The following is a 17,781-nucleotide window of genomic DNA, read 5'->3' as shown; positions in this document are numbered from 1 at the left end:
CTACACAATATGCTTACTTGATTAGTTTGTAAAAGATGACAATTTTAATAAATAAAAGACAAATCATCTATACTTTGAGACATTTTAAATGTTAAAATTACAGGGTTTACTTAATCATAAGAGAAAAAAAAAATCAAGTATGCCCAAAAGAAGACTATTAAAGGAGAATTGATTATTTCAATAGCAATGAAATGAATGTTCAGTTTAACAATGATTTTTTGCTTTTACTGTGCAGTTATACTTTAGTGAATTACATTATATTTACAGGTTAATAAAAACTAAATTAAAAAAACCTTAAGAGTTCCACAGTTTCATCTGCTCTTGCCGAAGCACCAAACAAATGTTTAATGAGGTAAACACAGACTCTTAATTATGCAATATAAATAACAGTTGATCACAGGGAGAGACAAAATAGTCATATGTTGGTATACCTCAAATCATTCTCAGGATTATACATGAGGACATTAATCAACTGTCTGCTGGAAAAGCATTTCACAGAAGCTGAGCACAAATCTGGATTCCACATTTGATAATTCTTTGTCCAAAATCTTTGTACCAAAAATTACTGATTATAACAATGTATTTAAATGAATTCTATACTGATATGTTTAAAGTAAGAAAATACTAATGACAATACTAGTGAAAATAACATTAGAGAGAAAGTATATTAGGGTGACAAACATATCAAAACATCAAAATCTTGGATCACACACCAATGACTAGTACAACACTATGAAAAACACAATTTTTTTTAATTAAAAGATTTTTTTTAAAAAAAGGGAAGTATAAAACTATCAGTGCTGCATCTTACAACTGGTAATATGATATTAACACACAGCACTGATCCCTCTCCCCAGTCATGCTAAGACCATTAGGCTAACAAGTGCAAAGTTGTTTTTACATAACTAGAACTATCTCACTAAGAGACATTAATTCTCAAAATTCCATTGACAAGACAAAGGCTTTCAACTTAGAACTCACAACTGTATTCCAGAAAGAGGTCAAAACATCATTTCCTGTGACATCACAACTTCTCATTAACATATAATAAGATTCCTCATTAACACTGCCATAAGGGAAATCAAAACTTTGCCCAATTCAGCCATAGTTTTAAATTTTTAAAACTTAAAATTTGTTAACAAACTAATGAAAGCAAAGTGTGGATGCTGTAAAACATAATTCATTAATGTTGCCTGTCAGACACAATGTTCATGGTGGAAGGGAAGAAGAAAAGGCAAGTTTGGTAATTCCCATTGTTCAAAAAGTCATACTTCTTTGAAGTACACCAGTTTCTCAAATTTTTCAAATTGTTGTTCCAATTTTCCTCAAATTTAGGCAAAGCCCTCAAAAAGAATCTTTGTTGGTCCACTAACCAGACCTCTACTGGTCTTGTATTCATGAAGCCTGTTGCCCTTCCCAAGCTACTCACAGATATCTGCTCAAATCATCGGCCAACGTAAATCACTTTACCAGTTGGTAATTTATCAGAGGTCCCTCCATTCCAATGACTTTCTCCCACAAAGGGTAAACAGGAAAGATTGTGATTGATCTGGTCCAACAGACATGAATAGAGGATTTTTCTTTTCAAAGAATTTCTAAGAAAATAGATAAAGTCATACAAAACTGTTTGGTATAATTTTTGAACATGTTACAGTGTGTGAACAGCAGAATATCATAACTGACATGGTGCTCTTTGGAGTCTTCCCCCACTCCCACTTTATTTCCAAATGAAAATAAATTAACATTCTGTCATCCTATTTGTTTTTTCCAGACAGTAGTTTAATAAGATAGATTCTAGGGGAAATTTTACCCATGGGTAAATTGCCGATGTCCAAGAATATAAACCCTGATGGAAAATGCATTAAGAGATTTCTCAAAGCTGGAAATGGCTATAGATAGTTTAGGAAGCAAGTTCAACATTGCTATTGCTTGAAATCCAGCAATTCAAACCACAAATCCTTGACTTTCTGTTTGGTTTTGTGATAGTGTATGTTCATCTTGCAAAAAGAACTTCTTCAATTTTCCTTAATATTTTTCTTTTCTGAGCTTCTAGCAGTTTATCTAACAGGGATATGTAGTAGGTGAGACTGATCCTTTCAACAGTTACTTTATCATTAATAATTATAGGGTAGAGTGACGATTGCTCCAGGTACTAAAGTATAATCAAATCCTGATGCCCAAACTTTTTTCTACAAAATCTCTTGGTGACAAAAATAAACAAATCTCCCATTTTTGAATAGTCTGACATCTTTATTTTAAAGTATATATATATACTCATATGTATATACTTATTTAGTCTAATTTCAGCTCTGTAAAAGTAGCCTGCATAACTGAGCAATTACAGTTATCCATTAGCGCTTGTCTTTGCTTTGGAGAGTATATTTTAGGAAATTCTATGAATGCAATGATTGTCTTGTGTTTCAAGGTTCATTTTGAGGTATCAAACAAGCTGTGATTGCCATCATGACCGTATCCAACTGTGAAACACATTTGTTAGTACGCCCACATATGATTACTCTGTTCTGTCTTCACCTGACATAGCCTGCTTCAATGTCTGATATAATGACTCCTTTTCAAGATTCTGTCTTCCTCTCGACTCTGTGTGTGTGATAAAGAAAGCCTTTAAAATGAGCATGCCAGGGCTGCATCTGAGATATCAGAAAGGTGCAGCCCTTATTTTGTGGTTTAGAAATGTGGGATCTGAAAATGCAATTCTCAGAGCAAGGCCTCCAGTCAACACTTCAAGCTGCTGGCCTTGCTCTCCTGTTAGAAACACACTAGAAACACCCAAGCCCAAACCCATAACTTTAAAGCACTTCATGGACTTTTTCATAATTAGACACACAAAAGATGTGTGCATGGATGATGTACAAATACCGTAGACTTCAACTCCAAACTGATGAAGTTTACAGTCTGTCATGAATATTTCATTCAGAGAGGAGTAGCGATCTATTTCCAAAATGTACTCAAACTGAGGCAAGTGCAAACATGATCCTGGACACAACAAAAATATAACATTGATAGCATGGCATACATAAAGAGTGTGCCCAAATAAAGCCAATCAAATAAAGATATAAAATATAAATCAATATCTCAAGAGTGCAATAAAGCAAACATCTTGTACCTAAAAATAAAAAGCAAATAAGTCAGACAAGAAAAGGAACACGCAATGGCATGTATTGCCTGCTATAATTGTTTACTTGCTTGTGGCAACAAAAATGACGCATTTTGTACAATTCATGCTGCACACAAAAATGGTCAATTTTTTTAAATTCTTATCTTCCGTTTTTTGGAAGACTTGCTGACTAACCAGCAAATATGCACCAAAGCAAACTTGTTGCACCATATGGATAACCGAGACAAAAACTATAAAAATGACAGGAAAAAGTTCACTGATCAGATTTATCCCTAGCCTGACAAACATTTTAAGTGCTTAGTAAAAATTTTATTACACAACAGTACTTCTTAATTGTACTTAAGTCATGCACCATTCATTCTCATCAAGACTTTAACAACGAAAACTTAACTAATTTGAGTTATTTGAATATTTGATAAGAAAATTATCAAGTATCTCCAAATGGACATTTTGTCAAATAAAGATTTCTGAAAGTGAGAAGCAATGCTGATGCCAATGAAGCATCATGTGCCACTGAAGTAGCGGCGCCCATGGCTGCTAAGAATTTCGACCTCCACGTTAGTCACAGCATCTCGTTTGCTCTATTAAGAAAATTCACAAGAAACAAGGTTGAGCTTTTGAACTTCAGGTTAAATGTAGTTTGCTAATGATGTTTTGACATGTTTTGTTGTTTTTCTTGGGGGCGGTTGTTGAAGTAAGTACAGATACTGAGATACTGCTATGAGCTGAAATCAAAACTGGAAGAGAGCAAACTGACAACTGGATGAAGGTCCTATGCATACACAATTCTGTGAAAAGATAGCCTAGGCCTCATGACATCAACATTATGGGCAGTGACAGGTAACAGTCGAAAATCAATTTCAAACTTGCACTTGCTCAAACTGTCTTCCTGTAGCTTCTCCTCCTTGTCAAGTTTAGTTCCTCACGCTTTTTCACTGCTGCTCCCCTTCCCTAGTAATTCAAAATTTATTTTTCTGTCCCATGTCTGTCTTGCAACTGTTTTTCAGGATGGAAAACTCTACATGAATAATAATAATAGAGATCATTTGTACAGCATATTGCCCTACAAACAAAGGAGCTCAATATGCTTTAACTTGACACAGATTGATAGATACACTTAAGCGAACAGTATATTATACACAGTTACACCTAAACATGCAAGCATACAGCTGCCAAAGATACTCCATACTGTCTAGACTTACCAAGAAGAGTTACAGATCAGACTGCATTTTCATTCACTTAGTCCTGCTAGTAAAAGTCATTTATTTTCAAACACCGTCTGCAGAACATGATACATGAAGGTACTTGAAAATGAAGCACAATGCAGCTTTCCATCCAGCTGTGACTGCAACAAATAACTTCACACACAATTTCCAAGTATAATTAATCAAATGCTTCCAAAAGCAAATTAGATAAGACTTTATCCCAGAGGGCAATTAGTAGCAGCTCTATAAAGATGTGTTAGAACCACATTGCATAACAACAATAATCAACAATATCATAACACATTCATGTTCACCATACTAGACAGACCCTCATACAATCATGATTTAGACCTGCATATAATCACAATTCATTCACACACGGTAGCATTCAGAAGCTCCACGGCCAAAACAACAGCCTCAATCTGTTCATGAAGGCCACAGAATCGGCAACTCAATGGAACTCTCCTGACAAGACATGCCTAACATTACAATGAATTTAAAAAATTATAAATAGATCTAGATCTGTTAATTTGGTATGACAAAAAACAACCCCTTTAAATTTGAACTATATCTGGTGAGTTGTTCACACATAAAATGATCTTTTGACAGAATGGCTTTGAAAAAAATTGGTTTAATATTCTTGAGTTTCCTTCCTTCACCATATTAAAAAGAAAGGCATACACATGATCTAGAACATTCTGGACATTGTGTTTTGGATTACTTGAGGATTAGCTTGCAGATATAAAGATGATTAACTTAAAAGACAGAGATATTAGCAACGAAGTAAATCTGTACATGGTAAATGATGCTCTTTTGTTCCACTTCAACTTGTGATGCTGAACTGGTCCTTTTCTTCAAGTACAAAATGAAAGTACCACTGCACTAGGCACTGTCACACATTTGGCAGTGCATATGCTCCAAGGTAAAGGCCCCATAGCCTGTTGCTTAACTCAGTCCAAAGGTCAGCAGTTTTTATCAAGGACAGTAACAGGCAGTAAAGGCAGAGACTCCACATGCTTGCCCTGGAGCCAGCATCCGCAAGTTAAGACTCTATGGTCACTAAATATGGCATTTTTCATTTATATATATATTCCCAGTTTTAACGCTATGGTCACTACAAATGGCATTCCTTCTTTTATATGCATTCCTATGGACTGCACACCCTCCTCTCTCACCACAATGTATGTCAGTTTTCACTAAAGTCATCATCATCATCCTTTTCCCCATCTTCGACCTCCTTTAGGTTGAGCCTCAGCACCTCCTGCTCTCTTGCTCCAAATCCAATATACTCAAGATAATTCTTCGTTGAGCCATACCTAAAGAAAAAAGAAAGATCTTACTGCAGATAAACATAAATATATGGTATATCACATTAAAATATAGATTTAATATTTACAACTATAAATAACAAAATCTTTATAAGTCATTTTCAGGAAATTGTTTTGTCTGCCAACAGTAAAATGAGAACATCACTTTCCATAAAATATTAACACAGGCTTCAAAAAAGAATGTAAAATGACTAAATGTAATTCGTTTAGACTAGCACTCACAGTCTCTCTCACAATTATTTAAAAAATCTCTACACATCCATACTGTCACTCAAAGTAGAAAAACACAGAGACGAATATAATATCAGTTCAAACATATACAGATAAATGAACACTCTGGAAACATTGCAAATAGCTTAATAAATAAAAGTCTAAACCCTTTAAAAAAATACATTAACTGTAAAAACGGTGACAAACCATATAAATACCAGGTTTATAAAGACAAAAACAACACTAAAAAGAAATCTATAACTAAAAGTCTTTGAACAATTCAAACTGGCAACAGTACATCATCACTCCAGACTTGGCAGGCCTCCTGAATACCAAGAGCAAGAGACCACAACAGGCAAAGAAGAAACCAAAAACAGTAAACAACACCTACAGCATCACAAAGTAGCTACCCTCTTTCCACACCTTCCCATAACCTCTCCTACTCTCCACTCCCCATATTCCCCCAGATCTCCATTCTCCACAGCAAGAAACTGCCTTTAGGTGGAAGCACTTTTCCCTCCCAAAATCAGCAATTACAGGTTGCAAACAGTATGGTCATCTGCATGTCTTATCCATGAGTTAATTGTGTATTTAGATAAGGAGGTGAAGATAATGTGTAATTCTAACTCTTGGAACTCTAAACCTACCCCTTTTGTCTTTGCATGTGATGTCAAATTTCTGTCAGAGTGGGTGCAAGTCATCAGCTAAAACTGCAGTCAGTTTGCAGATCAGAAGCTTGTCATACATCCTCTCTCTGTTCTGTCCCCTCTCAACCACCCTTTCTTCTTTTTCAATGTTACTGTCCTGCTTTGCAATGCTCCCAACCCAGCAAACTAGACTGAAAGTCATGGTGCTGCATATAATTATAACAAAGGTGTAAAATATTTGCAGAAATTGCACATTAAAAGACTTCCGTTTTGTGAGACAGTACAGGCAGCTATGCACTTTTTGAATAACATTATCTACATGACCTTTATTAGTTTATCATCGATAATCATACATAAATATTTGTAACTCTCCACTCCTATTACTGCTTTCCCTTTGATAAGTATTTCATTGAAAACAACCCTGTCCTTTCTAAAATCAACAATCATTTCTTTTGCTTTTTCACCATTCAATGCTAAATACAGGTAGTCCTCTGGTTACGACAGTCTCGAGTTACGTCGTTTCGTGGTTACGACGCTTTATACGAAGCTCATTCCGACTTTTCGGGATAACGATCGCATCCTTGAGCATGTGAAAGGATCTGCTCCTATGAAAGCGACAGTGATAACAAAGCGTACTGTACTGCACAATATTTTACTGTACTTATGTTTATTGTTAATTATGTAGGGTTCTGTGTTAGGATAGGTGTTTGGATAGGCGAAGTGTTTGCAGTACTGTGCTGTTATTATGCTACAGTACTGTATGAACATAGGATCCGACTTGCGTCAAAATTCGGTTTACGACGCCACGTAAGAACGGATCACCGTCGTAAGTCGAGGACTACCTGTACTTATCTCCACACTATGCAACAAAGCGATAAATCTCCAGTTTGTAGCAGGAGTCATTGTCGTTTAAAATCAAACCTGAAAGTCCAGAGTCATCTGCAAATTTAACTATGAGGCAGTCATCATTTCTGTGACTAGATTCAGCCATATACAAAAAAAAAAAACAAAGGAGAGACTACTGTCCCTTGTGAAGTGCCAGTGTCTGTGTACAGAGTCTCTGAGATAAAAACAAATCCACACAGAAGTTATGGCATCAACATCCATCTGAATTAGCTTCTGAACAAGCAAATAATTTAGTATTGTGTTAAAATGCAAATACAGGTGTGCATGTCCTCCAGATGTGCATAAATTCTATTTACAACATGATACAGCATCTTCTATACCAGTGATGCCCAACCTTTTTCGGCCTGCGGGCCATATCCATTTCGGACAGCCGTGTCGCGGGCCACTTCACCGCAAAAATACAAAAAGAAAAAAAATTAGAGCAGATACCATTATTTTATTAGAAACAAGTTGTACTTACCATTAATTATGTACTAATTAGTGGGATATTTGAAGTTGTTTTCCCGAAACCAACTTCTGAATGTCCGGCCTCATCGTAGAGACACCAAGTTGGAGAACTGAATCGAAATGTTCGTCCATTGAAAAAAAGATTGGGGAACGCCCCTACGTGGGGATAAATACTTCTTCTTCCCTTTTTTCATTTTTTTTTTTTTTTTTTTTTAAATTACTAACATGCCGATTTCCTGCACTGTGGGCAGAAGTTTCGCGGGCCGGATATGGCCTGCGGGCCGTAGGTTGGGCATCCCTGTTCTATACCAGTGGTTCTCAAAGTATTTCGGACCGCGGACCACTTTACTTAAGTAAAAAATATGGCGGACCACCAAGGCCTAAAAATCACTCTGTTCTATGAATTTCAAATTTAAATTGCCGCATTTGTTTCATTACAATTCAAAACTAAATGTACTTCTGTGACAGTAGAATAGTAATAAGTTGACATAAAACTACCTCATTATTTGTAATTAAAATGTTAATGCGAGGAATACATCACTTTAAACATCACTTTGCTGACATATGACGACTGTCAGCCGCGGACCACCTGACTTATGCTCGCGGACCACTAGTGGTCCGTGGACCACACTTTGAGAACCACTGTTGTATACTATGTTTACTTCTGTAGACAAACTGTAGAGCTAGAACTAGATTTTCAAAAACTGTCATCACAGCTGAAGCTAAAGCAACAGGATGTAAATCATTTAATTCTAAAACAGGACTTTTCTTTGGAACTGGCACAACTGTTGTAATTACATTCTTTCGCTCATCCCATGGCCTTTGATCCTATCTGCTCTCTTTCATGCACACACATAAAATGCCACAAACAAACACCCACCTGTTTTGTATATATTCAAAGAGTTCTAGCATTGTGCTGGCATCTGCTTTTATAAATTCTTCACACATGTGATATCGCTCTATGACTTCAGCCTTCACTCTGCTCTGAACTGGTGCCAGACCCTCCTGTTAAGTCACAAGTTCACCTGAATGGGTAAGTCAGTGGATGGTTGGGCAAGTGAGCAATTATATATCAGAAGATCAGAAGTTCAATCTTCCCCCTACAGAATCTAGTGAAGAAAGAAAAACCACTCAATCACAGACAGATGTGCAACAGATGACAGAACTACCTAACAAACAATTAGTAATTTATAATAACAAGAACAATAATAATGCTTGTATAGCATGAGCTACCAGTGCAGTGCAAGGCTTGGCTCTCTGCCCTCTTCCAGTAATGTTAACAGACAGAAATGAAGCTGAAGGTTGGGAAGGGGTGGCAGAGAGTGGTCCTTTCACAAGAAGTCAAATCTCCCTCACACACACACACACGTGTGCAGCACATCTTAACCATTGTCAGACATAGATGATAGATGTGATCTAACAATTATGGACAACATGACACTGCCTTTGGTGTGAATTTGAAGTAGGAGTAAAAAAATTTCCACTCTGATTGATGGTAGGGAAGATGATTGAGGAACTGACATGGGTGTAAACCTGCTAAATGATACAGATGAGAGAATGGAGGGAGATATCGTACACGAGCAAATAAACTTTTTTTTTAATGCCCCCTGTGCATTTCTTCATTAAAAAACATACATACTGAAGACAGCGCATATTCTTCAGCGATGTATTCAGCAGTCTTGCCTAAACAGCTCAGCACTAGTGCAGATACAATGCCTGTGCGATCCTTTCCATGAGCGCAGTTTATCAGGGCTGGCAAATTGTTCTTGGCACTCAGTAACTTCAGGGCTGCAAGCATTCGTATAAAAGCACTTACTAAGGCATTAGAAGCCAGTACATACACACAGAGACAGTCTTCCGAAGTGAAATTTGTTCATATTAGTAGATAAGACATTCACTCTCCAGTTATAAAGGTCTGTCTTCTGCAGTTACAATATATACACTCGCTAGTTGTAACATGAAATATACTTAATGTTCTGGACTGAAAAAAATACGAGCATAACACACCTGCACAAATACTTTTCTGGCTGTGTTCGACGATGTCTTTGTATTGTCCGATGAGGCCAGTTCTGTTCAGCGTTGTGCGTGCAAACAAGCGAACGAAGTACTTGTAACCAGTGTTAAATATGTAGTCTACAAGCAAGAGAATACAAGAGTACAATCGTATGTACCATGGTGCTCTGTTAAAAACGGTCCATATATAATTCATGGTAAAGAAATTTATGAGATAGTGTCTACGTGGCCTGTCGGAGACAGCAGATGCAGTCTGAAGTAATTTTAGTTGAACAGGTTCATCATGATAGTAGTTCCTACCCCTTGGTAGTTTTACTTGTAAAAGGTCATATTCCTTGTCCAGGACGTGGTTGCCTTCGCTGGAACTGGCCATGTATTCCTTGCGAGACCTAAAGTCAATGATACTTCGTATTGATAAATTGCGAAATGCCAGCAACTCCTGCTCTGTCAGAAAGTCAGGCCGAGACGATCTGTAGATTACGCCATCTTGTACTCCTCGTTGTTCGCTTTCTGAGGAGCCACACAGTACTCGGAAATTTGGGACAGTTATACTCAAATTAGCGACCTTGTCTTGCTGGGCCATCTTGTCAGCCAGGTGCACAGACCTACACACACCACACACTCAGCGCCACGCCTGTGCCGCCATGACACCTAGCCACTCACTTCCGGTACAGGCAAGAGGCGTCTGCTATAGTGCTGTCTACACTGCAGTTACGGTTTTCTTAATTCCTACGTGTTGTGTAAGCCCAACATCGACTTTTAAAAGTAGTCTATAACTTAGCATCGAGATGTATCATGTTATAGAAGGTAATTTAATATAGTCGATCAGTTAATATCAAGATGTATCATGTTATAGACGGTTCTATATATACTTATTTAGTATTTTTTTAAAGTTATGTACACACATTTATTATCTAATAAGAAATTGTTTTACATAAATGAAAAATAAAATAATAAATTGTTATTTTATATCATTAGAGTTATAACTGACAATACATTTTTACTGTTTTCAAGAGTTACAAAATGTAATATATGTATGTAATCTCAATTATTCTCAGAGAAGTTCCAAGACATCTACAGCTGCTTTAACTGTGAAACACTGTTCACAACATGAACCCACGAACTTGTATTACATATCCATGATGAATTAACTATTATACCTATGCATGTCCATGGTTCACAACAAAGTATATGATTACTCATATTTTTATTTATGGTTACTTTTATCATATAGTTTGTCTCCACATGGGGCAAGCGGGCAATAATTATATATATATATGTCTTCATCATTAATGGGGGATGGGCGGCTTAAGACCCAGTCGAAATGCACGGCCCTCTCTCCAGGATGTATTTGCTTCTCAGTTGGCTCTGTCCATCAGCACTGACGATCGGGCAAGACCAGGGAACTATATACAGTCAAATCTCGCTACTATGCCACTCTCGGTATTATACACTTTTGCTCGGTCCCGACTATAAATTCAATGTAAAGTAAATTGACTATGCCACCACAGACTCTCGCTACTATGCCACTTTTGTGTGATTGTTAAAAGGCACGAGTTGTGAAATTCCGCGCAGTGCTCGATTATTATACTGTATGGTAGTGTGGGACATGGCAGTTAGGTGGATGGAACATAACACGCACACAGGGAGGGTGGAGGCTGGCGATGGGGAGACGGTCATCACCGTCACAAAAGCGGGCCCTGAGGCAAGTGGAGGCTCTAACACCTCTGACGATCAGATCGGGGACAGTCCGTTGGTATTGTTTGCCATGCTAATTGCAGGCTGTTTTGAAGTCTGAGCGAAGAAAGCAGCCAGACAGTACATCGGTACATCGAGTGTGGTCTCCCTCCCCCTTCCCCCATAATGCGACACCTTTTCTTTGGCGGTTTTCGTTTGACCAACATAAAACATCCCCCACCCACTCGCAGGAGACTGCAAGAAAGATCAAGATTATTAGAGATGCACTTGATTTTGCCCAGGAAATAATACAGCTTATTACTTTGTCACCGAAGCGTCAGGTGTTGCTTGAGACCATACAAAAAGAAGCAGGAGGATCTTCGCCAACCATTAAGCCCTCTGCCCAACTCGATGGACGGTAAGGACAAGAGCGATGGAATCTCTAATAATTAAGAACTATGAGATTTTGCAAGAAAGACTAGAGGTGGTCTCCGAGGGCAGCGACGAGTATGCTAGAAGGGCTTCTGGTCTCCTGGCGCTGATGCAGCAGTTCTCGACATTTTTGGGCCGATCACTGGCACGGACTGTGTTTGCTGTAACCGAAGTATTGTCAACAGCACTACAGAAACAGTCAACATCTTGTGACGACGCTTCTTCTGCAGCTAGTGTGTGCATAAACACATTGCAGAAAATGCGTTCCGATGAATATTTTCTAGATTTTTTTCAATGATGTTAAAGCCAAGGCAAGTAGACTATGCGATGCACCACGCCTTCCCAGGCAGAGACAAGTTCCACGACGGATTGACGATGGCTCAGAGGGACATTGGTACACAGATATTGCAGCCTATGATAGACAACAGTACTTTGAAACCCTAGATCACATAGTCGAAAATATCCAAAGGAGGTTTCATCAAGACAGTTTTAACGTGCCGAGACAGATCGAAAAGCTACTTTGTGAGGCAGCACTAGGCAAAAGCACGGAAATTCCTAGAAATATCGTCAGTACCTATAGCTCTGACATTGACTTTACCAGACTGAAGACACAGCTCTCATTTCTGCCAAGTGCCATTACTGTCAACCCAGACAAAACGACAGTTCAGTCAATCGTCAGAGGTATTTCATCGGAATTAGTAGCGGCAGAGACCGTGAGAAAGATGTTAAGCGAGATCGAAAAGCTTTTGAAACTGTATCTTACTATCCCAGTTACCACGGCAACTGCAGAACGCAGTTTTTCTGCCTTAAAACGAACAAAGACATACATGAGAAGTTCCATGACACAAACGCGCTTGAATAACTGTCTCATTATGCATGTATTTAAAGAGAGGGTTCATCTGCTTAATCTGGACGAGATTGCAATGGAGTTCATTAATAGAAATCACCGAAGACGCAGTATTTTTGGCACACTGACTTGCCAACCTTGATTAATATGATTTATATGATTATAACGTTTATCACATTTCTTGTGAATGCGTTAGCCGGGGAGTCATTCTTTAATTTGTATTTTCTTCTTTAATGCTGCTTTGCCTTTTAACAATAAAACAGCGTGTTGTGATGCTACCACTGTGTACGTGCGTGCGTGCAGTACCCCCCCCCCCCATCCTTTTTTACGTAATGTGCGAGTGCGAACGCCGTTCACTGTCAGCAGGGAGTTTGCCCCCCCAACGCCGAACATCTTCCTACGCCACTGGGTGTGCTACCTGTGTGTGTGTATATGGGGGGGGGGGGTGTGATGTAGGGTCGTTTTGGTCGGCACGGACAATTAAGGTATATTAAGGTACGTGTTTCTGTGAGCGTATCGCACGGATTTCTACATCACTCGATCTCGTCAAATGATTCTTGTTGACGGCGGGTGGCTGACTATTAATTGCCTCCAGAGCAACTATATATACATCTAACTTGTGTCGTCGGTGATTGATTCTTCTTTTGGGCCTGGGACGATTCGGCTTTCGGTTATGGGACTATTCTAAGTGGTCTCACTTGGGACGACATGTTGACATGTCGCTGGGACGACTTGACTCGGGGTGTGGGGCGATATGGTCCAAATGACCGGCCCCTTTGATCTCTATTTGTGTTTCATTTTTTTTTTTTTTTTTTTTTTAATTTCTGTACGGTGCACTGAGCCTACTGTAAAAGTGTGGAAGTATGCTTTCAAAAACTCTACCTGTGTTTATAAATATGGACGCCAGAAAGGTCATGACCCTTATTTGTAAATCACGTGATGCGCAATACACCCCCCCCCCCAACACACAACAACCTCCCCCTTGCCAAGGGGGACAAACGTCAGACAGAAATGTTCGAGGAGGAAGACTCCGACACCGTGGAGGAGATAATAACGGTGCGCCCATTACCAACGCCACGTTTGAAGCAAATTCAGGTGCACCATGCACAGCGACACGTAGCCAGTCCCTGGTGTAACGGCCATGCTGACAGCGGGAGACTGGCCGCACAGGTAATGGCGACAGTATTGCTGCTTGTTATTGTCAGCAGCCTGCATCACACTTGTTCATATCAGATATTATGAAAGGACATTATTTGTAAAATTCTTACAGTACAGAATACTGAATCTTACAATGTACACAGCACTGTATTCTAAAGTGCACAACAAGTAAAGGAAGGCAATTGCTGCCCTTGCAGGTGACAACATGTAGCCACATCTTTAATTTAATTTTTAATGCAGCAGTAGTTCTCATTAAACAGAAATGGAGCTACAAGTCATAATTGAGAATCAATTAAATACTGACTACCTAACGCTGTCCCTTTTTTCCTAGTCTCTTTTGCCCCTAGCTGAATCACAGATATCTGAACATCTCACACATTCTGTTAGATCAACCTATTATTTTGTAGACCCACCCTGTTATTTATGTTCCTATATGGTATGATTATTTTATTAAAACAGTAGTACATTCCTAGACACAGATTCAGATCTATTAGTCTACAGTATCTCACTCACCTGCATACATATAAAATAAAATCTATGAAGATGCAGAAGAAAATATCTTTAAGAGTACAAGGGGAAAAAATCCAAAATCATAAGAGTTTATGTCTGATCTGTTATACTACAGATGTTAATGCATAGTTTTCACATTTTGGAGAGAGTTTTTTGATCATGATTATTTTGTGCTGAGACTGGCCCTAGAAGTTGCTGTTCTTTTGATAAACTTGTCAACTGACCACCAAAAAAACCCCTGATCATACGCACCTGAGAAATGTTCCTTTCTAAATGGCATCTTTAATTTTTTTTAGTTCCTTTTTTGTGTGATTCTACTAGAAAATTCTATTTTTTTTGGAAGATGTGGTAAACATATACAGATAACGCGGTCAATTTTCTAATTTCAGCCTCCAGACTCTAAAAGAGAGGAAGCCAGTTTTCCTCCTATAATTCCACTGAATGTTGGAGGACATATCTATATGACTCGACTGTCTACACTTCTTAAGTATTCTGACTCTATGCTGGCTGCCATGTTCAGTGGCCGACATCGCATAGACAGAGACAACAATGGAAATTACTTCTTGGACAGCAATGGAGTAATTTTCAGCCATATCTTGGAGTTCTTGCGATATGGCAGTCTTCCAGACAAGGAGAATGCCTTTTTGGTCTACAGAGATGCACATTACTATGGTCTACATGAGCTAGTGGAGAAACTGGCTCTGCGGCCAGAAATAGCAGCCATTAGTGTGAAGGAAGCTCACAAGTCCCAGTTTCCAAATTATACAGAGGTCAAAGAACAAGTCATTCGAACAGCAATGGCCAATGCTTCAATTAATCGGGTAGGGGATGTCAATATATATGCCTTTCGAAAAGAGTTTAAGGCCAAGGCACCAAGCTTCAGTCTGAAGCATACCTGTGTCACCGAGCAAGCAGACATTGCTGTGGGACCCTGGGAAGCTGCAGCAGATGAAGAAACCTTTATTCGCTGCTTGGAAAATGACCTTTTAGAAGAAGGCTTCATTGTTAGACCACATGAAGCAAAACGTAGATGTAAATATTACAATGGCCAGACATGCCAAAAATTTCTGTTTAAAATCAGCATCTCTTTTGATTGAGCCTTTATACTGCACATGAGTAATGACTTTAAGAAAATAACTAAATATGAGATACCTTTATGTTTACTTTTAGACCTTAACCACATCTTGATGTCAAAGAAAGACATGAAAAGAACAGTAAGGAGCTCTGTGGAAAATATAATGCATGAAAATTTAACAGAAATAGATATGGTTGATGAACTTTCTATTTCTGTGGATGTTCTCCAGTTCTTCAGATTTTTTGTCCAAGAAATTAGTTACTGGAATCATCCTAAAATTTAAAAAAAAATATTTTCTAAACATATTTTTCAAAGAGAATCATTTTATAAAACTTCCCTTTTCTTTTCCATAAACACTAAGTGACAATGTTTGGGACTCTTCTAAGCTTCACATACAAATTAAATCTGGTTTTTCTGAATGAGAAATTGTAACCAAAGTCTTACAGTGCTAAAGTAGTACTTAGAGCTTTGAAAACACTGTACATAGCAAGTTTTTAATAATGACATTTACGTTATTTTGTCCTGGAAGTGTGCTGGCACACTTGTGTTAATAATGTAGTCTCCAGTGACCTCACTTGCAGTGGCTGGCAGCTGTTAGAACCTTATTTTGAGAGTCTCCTTTACTGCACAATTTTGTCATTGTGATCATTTTTTTAAAATGTATACCTTAGTGTGCTTACTTACTTTAATGTTTCCCCTGTATTAATACATTGCCATTTATCTTTAGTTTGTCAAGTTTTGTTTTTTGGATGTTTTGATTGTTCATATTTTTTTTTCAATAGCCTTTTTTGGGAGTGCAGAGATTTCAGTAACACTATGAAAGTGCTGATTTCAGCTCAGATTGCTGCAGATGTAATGGTACTTTTTGTAAAATCACAACGGTCTTGCAGTAATGCAAAGTTCTAGTATGTTGCAGAAACTCATCATGGTATTTTAACTTTAGAGATTTATTTTATCAACTTTCTATGTTCCATTAACTGTATCTAAAGTTATTACTGAAAAGCAAAAATAACTATACTTTCACTTGTAAACTGGATTGAACAAACACTTCGTAACATAATAAAAAAAAAAAATCGGCACAAATCTTTTAAAAGACATGAATTTATAAGCATGATCCAAAGTAATTTTTTTTAAAATGAGCCTGAAAAGAGATTGCACAGAACTTTCAACACCAAAAGGTAACCTAAATTTTTCTGTGGCAAATAAACTTTGTACGTCAGAAAGTTCAAGACTTTTAGTTGTAATTAAATAAATATATATGTCTATGTGTAAAAGAATCCTAACAGCCAAACATAACATTAAACTCAAAATTTCTTCCACATAACCAAGCTGTTATTAGTTTGAATTAAAAAATGTGAAGTAAATTTTTTATTAGTTTTATTTTATAAATGCATACTTTTGACATCGCTGAAGGCTTTAGCCAGTGCACCAGTAATCAGAATCTTAATGAACTAAATCCAGTCATTTGTAAATAATTGACTTGGCTTGTATAAACCTTTATGTTATGGTTGAAACTGCTATTGCCACTTACATCAGGCTGCTCCATTGGATGTAGTTATGTATATTTGATTGGGTATAAAATGATGTATAATTTTTAATGAAATGGTAAAAATTGTTTTCTCAATGGGAAGGCTTTTATGTTCATGCTCCGTTTTTAGAGCTGATAAGGACCAGTTCAGTCTATGATGATGTACATAAATAACTGCTTTAGTTTCTTGAGCATTTTTTGTGTTGGTGGTGATATATTTTTTTCTCAATGAATGACATACTGTGATAGGTCAAAGAAGGATCAGAACTGGAAGAAAGGTTACTGTGATGTTTTTTCCTGGTAATGTAACAGTTATTTTATTACAAATTGTCACTAAGTTGAGTATTCCTAAATTACAGTGAATCCTTGTATGATATGCATTCATATACACACAATGGGCATGACTTCGTAAGTCTGTGCTTGTGTGTGAAAGGGGTGCAGTCATTTTGTCCTACAGCTTGTCAATTTGTCCCAGCTGTGTCCCTTTCATCCTAAGTCTATTTGTGTGTGAGAGAGAGAGAGAATACAAGCAAGAGAAAGAATGATTGGTAGATGCCCAAAGATTCACCTGTTTATGGAACTTTCAGAAATTTAAAGCGACTAAAAGAGTTTGTCAATGTATAGATTGAGTGAAATAAAGACAAGATTTGTACAGCTCGTTA

At 37.7% G+C, this 17,781-nt stretch overlaps 2 protein-coding genes across 2 annotated transcripts; one reads left to right on the top strand and one right to left on the bottom strand.

Annotated features, from left to right (window-relative positions):
- Positions 1-213: 213 nt before the first annotated feature.
- LOC112561351 lies at positions 214-10,549 on the bottom strand. Its single transcript, XM_025233776.1, has 4 exons — positions 9,887-10,549; positions 9,519-9,667; positions 8,760-8,884; positions 214-5,657 (listed from the first exon to the last, which is right to left on the bottom strand). The coding sequence occupies exons 1-4, from the start codon at positions 10,473-10,475 to the stop codon at positions 5,528-5,530; spliced, it is 993 nt and encodes a 330-aa protein (XP_025089561.1). The 5' UTR covers positions 10,476-10,549; the 3' UTR covers positions 214-5,527.
- Positions 10,550-13,416: 2,867 nt separating this feature from the next.
- On the top strand, positions 13,417-17,781 carry LOC112562871 (BTB/POZ domain-containing protein KCTD7-like). Its single transcript, XM_025236444.1, has 2 exons — positions 13,417-14,018; positions 14,906-17,781. Exons 1-2 carry the CDS (start codon positions 13,788-13,790, stop codon positions 15,611-15,613), a joined length of 939 nt encoding a protein of 312 aa, XP_025092229.1. The 5' UTR covers positions 13,417-13,787; the 3' UTR covers positions 15,614-17,781.

Source organism: Pomacea canaliculata, linkage group LG4, assembly GCF_003073045.1.
Source record: "Pomacea canaliculata isolate SZHN2017 linkage group LG4, ASM307304v1, whole genome shotgun sequence".
NCBI classification, from domain to species: domain Eukaryota; kingdom Metazoa; phylum Mollusca; class Gastropoda; order Architaenioglossa; family Ampullariidae; genus Pomacea; species Pomacea canaliculata.
This window is presented reverse-complemented; position numbering and strand designations above follow the sequence as displayed.